General features: G+C 31.3%; 1 protein-coding gene and 1 non-coding gene across 2 annotated transcripts; one reads left to right on the forward strand and one right to left on the reverse strand.

Moving 5' to 3' along the window:
* Nucleotides 1–6,452: 6,452 nt before the first annotated feature.
* TRNAS-GCU lies at nucleotides 6,453–6,534 on the forward strand. Its single transcript has one exon. It is a non-coding gene; the product is annotated as a tRNA-Ser (tRNA).
* A 436-nt stretch (nucleotides 6,535–6,970) lies between these two features.
* On the reverse strand, nucleotides 6,971–8,407 carry LOC107843179. Its single transcript, XM_016687383.2, has one exon. It carries the CDS (start codon nucleotides 7,726–7,728, stop codon nucleotides 7,306–7,308), a length of 423 nt encoding a protein of 140 aa, XP_016542869.1. The 5' UTR covers nucleotides 7,729–8,407; the 3' UTR covers nucleotides 6,971–7,305.
* Nucleotides 8,408–11,283: the final 2,876 nt, after the last annotated feature.

The following is an 11,283-nucleotide window of genomic DNA, read 5'->3' on the forward strand; positions in this document are numbered from 1 at the left end:
TTATTATTATTATTATTATTATTATATATACACATATATAAAATTAAAAATTAATAAAGGAAACAAGAAACCCAACTTCATCTTCTTTCTAACACCCCCTTCCCCTACCCCCACCTCCACCTCGTTTCTTCATCTACTTTGAACCCCCGCCCCGTTTCCTCATCTACTTCGAATTCTCACCCCGTTTCTTTGTGTATTGGTGTGTTTCTTTCTTAACATTTTTACTTGTGGAAGATTGATTTTTGAATTTGAATTTATTGAGGTCTTTAGTGATTGTGTTTCTTTGGTTGTTTTATTCTTTGGCAACGGAGAGCTGATTTTGGATAGATCTGAGGAGGATTTTTTAATTGTAGGGGAGTGGTTTTGATTGAATTTGAGTATTTGGTGGAAGTGAAATTGAACTTTTTCATTTGAGATTTTAGTGCAAGTTTCTCTTCTAGGGTGGGCTTGATGAGCTTGATTTTGATTTTGGTTGAACTAAAAATTGAATCAGACAAAGAAAATTTTGTTTTTGCAAGCTTGATTTGATTTTGGATTGTACCAAAATCAGAGGAAGAAAAAGAAATCTTGGTTAATTTGGTTTGATTCTTGGAAGAGCTTGTGGATTCGATGAGCTTAATTTAATTCTTGGAACTAGAAAGTGAGCTTCTTTTAAATTTTTTCTTGATTGATTGTAGAGAATCATCATCATCAATAGTTGAAATGGACTTTTCTTGATTGACTTAGGAAAATCATCATCTTCAATGATTGAAATTAATTTCTTCTTGACTGATGTAGGAAAATCATCATCAATATCTAGCTCCAACATTCTTCTTCTAATTTTTATTGATAAAAACATTAAATTGATGTCTTTATAGTTGTTCTTTTGGAGATGTTAATGACGAAAATGAAAAACAATTGAAGGAAAAGGCATTTTCGTAAGAGTGGTGGGGGATGACAGGGGAGAAAAAGTGGGGGTGGGGGGGCTGTGTCTGCTGAAGAAGAAGAGGGAATTGAGTTGGGGTGGGGGGCTTTGAAGAAGAAGATCGAAGGGGGGTGGGGTCTATTTTATATAAAATCACTACAAGAAATTTGGTTTTTAGTGGCAACAAAAGTCGTCGCAAAAGAACCAAAAGTCGCCACTAAATATATTTAGCAGCGACATTAGGGCCGTAGCAATTACTTCCATAACTAAAAGTATTTTGTGACGACATATGTAAGTCGCCACAAAATATTATTCTATGGGGACAAAAATTGCCACAAAAAAACAAGCAAATACGCCACAAAACAATGATTTAGTGGCGATCTTTCGTCGCCACAAAAGGTTGAATTTTTTTTTTAAAATGACTTTTTGCAGCGAGTATGGGTCGCCATTAATACTCACTTTTTTGTGGCAACTATGGGTCACCACTAATACTCACTTTTTTGTGGCAACTATGGGTCGCCACTAATACTCACTTTTTTTCCCCAAAAAAAACATAAATTATATATTGTCTGCTTCGTTGTCAATAATACAACTACAGTACTTAAAGGTACAAAGACGATATTAAAATATATTTCTCCAGAAGAGAATTATATAATTTTTAATGGGTAACAAATCAATTTGATATACATATGAGAAAGAAAATCACAAAATATCTTCAAACTTCTCATGGCTAACAATTTCCATCATGAAATTACCTGTCCCTGAAATAAAAAATAAAGCGAAGTTTCAATTCTAACTTGTTAAAATGTAAGAAATGATTTGAGAAATCTTAATGTTGTTTTGTAAAAGAGATGACAACAATATCTTTGAATTAAATTACTACGGCATACATTAAAGATTCCAGAATGCACAAACTAGTTTGCCCCCTGTGGTAATCTCCCTCAATACTCATCTCACAAATGGGGATAAAAACATACTTATCAGACTGGCTCTTTCTAAATGATAAGACTTTTAAATCCTCAAATGATGAATTACATTAAGAAAGCTTAGGAACTTTGACTTAATAAAAATTCTGCCTTTTTCTGTTTTTCAGGAAATGAACTTCTTTTTTAACTACTCTTAGTTAAACCAAAATAGACTAAAAGGACAATGAAACTAACAAAAAGATTTGGCCAGTAAAAAAGAAAGATCTCAATTCAACTAACACCACCAAATTTATTCATGCTAGGCATATCAATTCCTAACACATTTTTTCTTAAGAATTATCTAAGACACTCATGAGATCATTTACTTCACTTCCACTTCATTTTATCCATTATGTGGTACTAAAATTTTGTTAACTCTCAAAATTTTAAAAAAAATTTTGCCGGAGTTTTCTTTGTAAATAGGCCTATCAAATTAGCTAACCAGAATACATATAAATATGCTTCACAGAGCGTTACAACAATGGATATTGCAATGCCATATTGATACAAGACTATGTGTGTATCAACAGATTTCAACCAACACAATAACAACAAGATAAACAACAAGGTTCTAGTGAATCGAAATAGGCCGACTTCACTAGACTTTGAGTTTATGTGTTTGAACAAGAAAATTAGATGAAAGACAACGTAACAATGCTAGTGAATCGAAATAGGCCTCACACGGCTTCACTAGACTTTGAGTTTGTGTTTTAAACAAGAAAACGAGATATAACAAGGCAACAATGCTAGTGAATCGAAAGAATCCCACACGGCTTCACTAGACTATAGATTCAACTACACAATGTTAAAACGATAAAAATTGCTCAACAGAGTACTTACACAAATCTCTTTTGCCACTTCATTAACATATGATCCATCTTCTTTGGTACTGAGTTATTTACACTAAAACGAGATAAAAGTCAGTGGGGCAATAAACTTGACAAGGCTACCGAAATTTGTGTATATATTATTATTATATGCAAATTGATTGCAGAAATGAGGAAAATTTCTTAAATTAGATATGAATCTGCTTTACTTTTACAATTTGTGCAAACGAAAATTATATATTTATCAAAGGATAAGAAGCCCCTCCACTCCCCTCCAACCGCAACCAAAAATGAAGTTCTGATTTGCTCATTCCAGACTAAACCAGTAGCAGTAGAGCAGGTGTGAAGAGCTGAGAATTAGCCTTGTAGCTAAGCCTTCTGTAGGTAAGCTATTGTTCAATGAAGAACCAAGGCGAAAGCCGTTTATCAATGAAATTAGTAATGTAGCCAACTAAGTAAAACCCATATGCCAAAATGAACAAAATAATATTAAAACAACATTCAAATCATAAAAAGTTCACAACTTTCAAGAATACCTGCTGAAAAAAATATAAAAATAAGAAGACTTTAATGGTGTGATTAGATCTTAATATGCTATCTTTTTTTCTGGTCAGTTACTGAATCAGTGCACAGTCAAAAATAACTAAACCCGACATGCCAAAATTGACTAGATATCATTAAAACAATACCCAACAAATCACATAAAAAAACCCACATTACAAAATGAACAAAACAACACTAAAACAACATCCAAATCCCATAAAGTTCACAACTTAATGCTGAAAATATAGATACAAAAATACTTTGATGGTGTGATTAAGCCTTAACATGCTAAAACTAAGTAAACCTCAACAACACCCAAATCAAATAGAGTTCACAACTTCAACAATACTTACTGAAAAATATAGAAACAACAAAACTTTGATGGTGTGGTTAGGCCTTAATATGCCAAAGCTAAGCAAACTCCAAATCCAAAAATGAACCAAAGAACACCCAAATCACATAAAGTACCAAACAGACACAACTCCTAAACTCGGAAAATGTAAGTGCGGGCATAGCTTCCTACAGGGCAGACAGAAAAAGGTATACATTATAATTCATTCAAACCCAAGATCCCATCAGTGTCCAGTGAACGCTAGGCTCTTTTTCATTGCAACATCTGTGAAGATAATTTGATCTGGTTGCAGGCCTTATGCAACAGAATCTGTATAAGAGAGCTGAATGAGCAAGAATTAACGTTTGCCTACCCGACCTATCGTTTGCCTACCAACTTCAACCTATCATGATACTATCTCAAAATCAATGAAAACAAAATTCACACTATGAATTTAACACACCAAAATATCAAACAATTAAAATTAATTGAGAGAGAGACAAGAAATGGACCTTAATTTATTTCAAATCCTACTTGTTCGATGTCGCCACCGAAATCTCGAACAAACATTAACCAAACGAACAAATCCAACTTCGATCTAACGCCCTTTGCATTGCCTCGCTAAAATGGAACCAAAAATCACAAACTGAAAAGACCAGAACCCATTCCGTGTCGTTTTTCGATGGATTTACGATGAATAGTCGTCGAAAAGGAAACGGGGTGACTGTTCTTTTTGAATATTGATCGGGTTTTTTTCGAAGGTATTTGGAATGCGTTGAAGGTGGTTTCGATCGGGTTTGGGGGAAGGGACATTTTTGGCGATGGTTCAATTGGAAAGATTATATGAGTTTGTTTTGTTGCTGTCAATTGTAACTACACTTTCTATTTTTTTCTTGTATGTTATTGACCTTTTTTTCCGTTTTATAATTTTAATAAAGTAGGACAAAGAAAATATTTTTTGCTAGATACCCAATAATTATATTCATCAAAATTTAGGTAAATAATAAATAACATAATACTTCTTTACAAAAAGTAAACACAAGAAAGAGAAATTGGATAAAAGTGACTGCTAGTTTAATAAATATAATAATCATAATAATAATGAGACGTCCTATCAAAATAAATTAATGTTATGTCAAAATTATTGTAAAAACTGTCGATAATAATAACAAGAACAATAAAAATTATAGTAAATATAATAATAATAGACAATATATTTATAATTTGTGAGTGTGAACATTTACGTGAAAAAAAATTAATAAATATTAATAAAATTATGTAAAATATCGTATTTGAATTAATAAATTTTAAAAAATGATACTAAAAAGTACCAGAATAGTTTGTACATTTTAAAATCATGAATGTGGATTTTTTATATAGAAAATATATATCCAAAATATATTTACAAATAACTTAATTTATTTTTTTAAGAAAAAATAATGCAAAATGAAAATTTGAACTTTTGATTTGGTTTACATTTTGAACTTTTCGGCCTTTTAATTTATATCATTAATTATTCTATATTTTTATTATTATCGTAAATAATTTTTGTTTGTAACTAATGTTGTAAAATATCTCGAGCTGAGAGTCTTATCAGTGGCGACTTTAACGGTCGCCCCTAAATCTTAAACATTTTGTGGCAACCTACGCATAGTCGCCACTATATAGTAACTATTAGTGCCGACTTTAACAGTCACCCCTAAATCTTATACCTTTTGTGGCGACCTACGCATAGTCGCCACTAAATATGTCACTATTCCTTATACCTTTTGTGGTGACCTATGTCACTATTAGTGGCGACTATAAAGTCACCACTAAATATGTCACTATTCTTATACCTTTTGTGGCGACCTACGCATAGTCACCACTAAATATGTCACTATTAGTGGCGACTTTGACGGTCGCCCCTAAATCTTATACCTTTTGTGGCAACCCTTATATGCCGCCACAGAAATGCTAGGTTTTGTGGCAACTGTTTGTGTCGCCATTGAAAGTCGTCACAAAAAACTGTATTTCTTGTAGTGAATATATATTTATATATATTTAAAAAAAAGTATATTTTTTATATATATAAAAATAGTATATATTTTTTTTCTTTTTTAAGAAAATATATAAAAAGTAAGTGTGTGGGATTATTTTTTTTTAAATTATAATTTTCTACGTGGTAATGACATGACACTGATGTGGCAATGACATGGCACTGATGTGGCAACGATGTGGCGCGTGTGTAGTGCACTCTCCATTGTGAGAGTGGGTTTTTGATTTTGAGGATTAAATTAATTCACTTGAAAGTTGTTAAGGGGGGAAAATAAATAAAAGTTAAGTTTAAGTGCTAAAGTGAGTTTGGAGGACAAGTTCAGGGGGAAAAATGTCTTTTCTCTAAATATATTTATATAACTATAGTTTAGTATTTCATCAAGGATAAAAAAAAGTAAGTTCAAAATTAAATCATTTCTAAATAAGAAATTAAGATAATCTATACAACAACAAACATGAAACAGTACTCCGTATATTTTCATCAAGTTAGGTCTAGGAAGAATAAGTGTACGTAGTTCATACCACTATGTACCTTAAAGTGAGATAGAGAGGTTGTTTTCGAAAGACCCCTAGCTCAAAGATAAAATGATCTAAAAAAGGAATAGTAATAGAAATTACCATATTCAAAAATACCATAAATAAGTAATACATCAAACGATACAACATTCAAAAATAAAATTAGTACTATAACGAAACACGAATAACAAAGTCCTCCTGAATATAAAATTTGAAGCAGTCTTAATTAAAATGAATGGTCATTGGAAATAGGTGGTGGTGAATGGTGAATGGTTTTTGTGGTTATTTGTTTTATATATAAGATAATATATGAGGTATGGGTATCAACGGTCGCTTTGGCCGAGTGGTTAAGGCGTGTGCCTGCTAAGTACATGGGGTTTCCCCGCGAGAGTTCGAATCTCTCAGGCGACGTTCGTTATTTTTGCTTCCTTCCTTTCTCTCTTTCGTTTCAGAAAAATTAATGCTGATACGCATGTGAATATGTTAATGATTTTTGTTCAGTTTATTAGCTAGTCGTGTATTCATTCAAACAACTTTATTTTAATGATTTTTGTTCAATTTATTAGCTTTTCATGTATTCATTTAAACGACTTTATTTTAATGTATCTTCTCTTGGTTTAGACAGATTATTTCTAGCTTATTCCATAGCTCTTATGTTTCTACTAAAAATTTGAATTTGTTGCATCTTCCGAAGTTCCAATACACAATTCCACCTCGAACCAGATCTGTCATTAGTGCCTATGTTCCATTTTTGCTGATAAACTACTACTTTGGAATCAAAAACTTGTTTTGAAATTCAATTTATAAAGCGGAAAATCGAACACCAATCACTAATCAACAATGAAAATTCGGACAATCAACCAATTAAGCTACTGAAATTTTCCACAAACAAGAAGGTACCTTGTACCTAGTGTAATCCCACTTCTTTTTGCAGAATAGGAAGTTCACAATTTTCAAAATGAAATGTTTTCCCTTTACAACCATGAAAATGACGGCGGCATACTCGTCTTTAAAAGACTTCGTAATATTATGGTAAGAAACAAAGAGCTTGAAAGTTGAAAAACACACCCACAAAAAAAATAAAAAAATCCTCACTTTCACTTCAAGCTAAGGTTGTGAGTTTGAGTCACGAGCTCCCACGGACTTATTGATAAACAAATATAGAGCAGTCAAGTACATATACTAGGCAGCATGAAGCTTAGAAGCTTCGAGATCAGCAGCTTGCTTAATCAAACTCTGGTCACTATCATCAAGCGCCATTTGAATGGGCGAAGTACCAAGTCCATCAGCAATCGCCAGCATAATTTTCCTCATCTCATTCCCAAACTCCTCCCTATCCACCGTACCGTTGTGATCGCAATCGAATTTCTCGAATATCGAATCGTAGAGGTTAGTGAGTTCCTCCGGCGTAGCAGCGACGTCGACGCCGAAGTGAGATTCGATGAGCCGGAGAGACTCGAACGCTTTACGAAGCTCCGATCGGGATAAAACGCCGTCGTTATTGAGGTCTAAATCGGTAAATCCTTTATCTATTGCCTTTGTGAATGCTTCTTCGTTGTAAACAAAGTCTCGAACTGTTGATCCATCGATTATCACAACTGCCATTTTTTATGTTTTTATTTTTCAAGTATTTTGAGAAATTGTTGAAATGATATGGGATTATATGAGGCTAGGGAATTTGCTACTAATATGTTTAATTAATTAGAATGTAAAAACTACGCTAACATTATTTTTTTGGAGAATATAAACAGTCGGTGCATATCTTGTCATTAGACCAAGAGTTTATCATTTTATGGCACGTGGTTTTCTCCATTGATTTTCCTATTTCTTTTTATTATTATTATTACTATTATAGTATATGAGGAAATATTTTTTGTATGAAAATGACGTGAAAAGAATGGATCAACTACTATTTAAAAAAAGAAAAGTGTTTAAGAAAATATATTCGAAATTGAATTGTATTTGATCATATTAAATTTTTAAAAAATGGAAATTTTGTGAGTTGTAAATAATTCTGTGGAAAAAAATGGGCAAAACTACCTTTCTAAATTTGAAACTCATTGGTTAATCTTTATTTTTAAAAAGAATCGGTCCATAATCAAATGCTATCTTTTGTCCCGCAAATATTAGTTTGGGGTAATTTTTAATTTTATTTTGAGTAAAGTTTATATTCAAGCACAATTTGATATTCTAAATGCTACTACATACTATTATTCAACATCAAGTTTCGACCCCTGGATTTTTATTATTTTATCCAAATGTTAGTTAAATGCTCTCAAAGTTTCGAACTCACTTTTCTTCCGGCATATATTCGCTCCGGTCACCGTGGTGCAGCGGATGGAATTACTCCTCCCTTAATTAAAAATTTTGAATTTAAGCTCTGAATATGAAAAAATCTTGGTAAGAAATGCTTCTCCCCAAATGGGACCCTACACAACGCGAATCCAAATTAGTACTCCAATGCAAATATCGAATATCAGATTAAAAAATAAAAAATATATATATATTCGCTTTAGTCTAATGCATTCGTATCTTTAATATTAATGGAAGAAGATATGAAATAATAGGTGTTAAGTAGGGGTGGCAAAATCAAATCTAAAATCAATTGTTCGATTCGATATATAATCTAATTTGGCTAATGAGAAATCTCTTAAAAAATATTATTTTATTTCATATGTTATATATAGTCTTAATAAAGAAAAATGAATAACTTTATTAGGTATTAAAAATTTATATATAAAAAATAAATAAAATAATTAAAATCTAGTAAGAACCGGCCGAATTAAGTTATGACCCGTATCTTAACATATTTTAGCCTAAAAAAATCTGGAATGTGTCAATGATCCGTCTACTTATTATTAACTGAGATCATCTTAAGTAGTTCAAATTCAGCTCAATTCGTCTCATTTGACACAACAATTTGGTAGGATTTGTCCTAATTTTTCTACCTTACGTGGATTCTATCGTAAATGTGTTTTTACTTTCGAATTTCTTAGTGGAAAAGTTTTTGTTAGGATTTTTGCCTAATTTTCTTACTAAAATTAAGTTTTTACAGGAAAATAAAAGTAACCATAAATACTTTTACTTTTCCTTAAAGAAAAATATAAAATTTTTTCATATTTGACTAACCTCTTTCTTGAAGGAAAAGTTTTGTAAAGACCCCTTCTCATATCATAACACAATAGCATCTACAAACAATTGATTCATCAAAGAGTATTGTTTAGGAGGAGATTTTTCACAACATATTTTTTATCCTTTTTCAATAGGTTTTAAGTTTTTTCAATATTATTTTTAATATGTAGGTCGTTTGACCAAACCATATTAATAATATATTTTTACTATTTTTTTTTCATTGTTATCTGAATTATCACCGTCTCAATTTGCAAACTTTAATAATATATTTTTAGTATTTGTTTTTCATTGTTATTTGAATTATCACCGTCTCAGTTTGCAAACTTTAAGCTTCCGCATGACGCCCTCTCGATTTCGAACCAACAGTTTTCCTAGTAGAAAAAAATCTCTTTTCTATTAGATTTCTACTATGTTTATTCTCTAATTCGAACCAATAGTTTTCCTAGTAGGAAAAGATCTCTTTCCTATTAGATTTCTATTAGATTTAGGATTTTGTAACTCTAACAAATCTATCTTCTCAAGTCATAACACAATTGCACACAATAGCATATAGTCGTTTATAAAATTTTGTTGCACACAATAACATCCACAATGTAGCCGTTTAAAGAATTTTATTTAGGGAGAGATTTTCTCCAAGTAGATTTTATATTTTTCAATAATTTTGTTTAGAGGGAGATTTTCTCCAAGTAGATTTTATATTTTTCAATATTAGTTTTTCATACGTAGGTTGTTTGATCAAATCATATTAATAGTATATTTCTTATGTATTTCTTTGTTGTCTGAATTATCACATCACTTTCGAACCCAACACAATTTGAGTGTAGTGATTCTGCAGCTTGGGCTTCCTCAGAAAAAGTCTCCTTTAACATGGATTATAATCCAGTGTGAGTTGCCACTATCAATATGAGCCCATATCAACGAATGGGCAAAGTACTACTGGGGACATCTGGTTATCAGGCTATTTCAAAACAAAGCTGAAATAATATGCCAAGTCCTTCCAGTTTTTCTTGATATACATAGAGCAAACCACAAAAATATAGGAGCTTGAGATCATATTACAGGATGCAACATCGATTTCAAAAAAATTATTGTATTTGTCATGTATCTCAGATACATCAACTTAGATTGTGTATTTGTGTACCTTCATATACACATAGTATGGAACGTCTATTTTCAGATATCTGAATATTTGTTATTTTAGACGCAGTTAGAACATGTATCTTCCTATATATTTTGTAGCTTCTTTTTTAAAGGTAGATGTGGTTACGCAAAGTAGGTACTAATGTTTATTTAGTTCTGTAATTTTTCCATATAAATGTGATAAAAAATAAAGTTTTTTTAATTGTAAATATTACTTCCTCTTTTTTTTTTTTTTTTTTTTTTTTACAACGGAGTTATAAATATTACTCAGAACAAGTCATTTTCAACAAATTAATTTAGTAAATTCCACTTGGTTCCAATTTTTATACAAATACTTCTTATCAAAAAAGTTTCCAACAGATTTACAGCTTTTTCACATGCTAAAGCCTCGTTAGTTAATCTAGTAACACTAACAGTAACAACTTTATTTGCTAATATAATTCGAAGTTTTAAGATAATGTACTCGCATGTTTTTGCAGCTAACTCTATTTTGATCAAAGATTATCATTCAAAATAACAGTAGAATTTATAAAAAGTGGTTAAAGGTAAGTAGATTAAGGATTGATCAAATTTTTTTCTTTTCTGACTAAATAAAAAAGATAATGATGAGATACATATTGCTCAAAAAAAGAAGAAAACATAAGGGAGGAAATGGTCTCATGCCTTTCCTTCACTAGAATCCTAAAATGTAGCTAAACTATTTTCGAGAGTGAGTTCATCGATCCCTGTGGCTCTTTGGCGGAGCCAGGATTTAAAAAACAGGTGTACATAAGACAATTTTTGGCAAGAATTAGGCATATAGTTTCTTCTTGGCTCTAGCAGCCCATTCACCAAATTCATGGACTGTTCATATTTTATAATTAATGAATATTGTTGCTCAATATATAA

The sequence above is a fragment of the Capsicum annuum genome, chromosome 1 (genome assembly GCF_002878395.1).
Source record: "Capsicum annuum cultivar UCD-10X-F1 chromosome 1, UCD10Xv1.1, whole genome shotgun sequence".
In the NCBI taxonomy this organism is placed as follows: domain Eukaryota; kingdom Viridiplantae; phylum Streptophyta; class Magnoliopsida; order Solanales; family Solanaceae; genus Capsicum; species Capsicum annuum.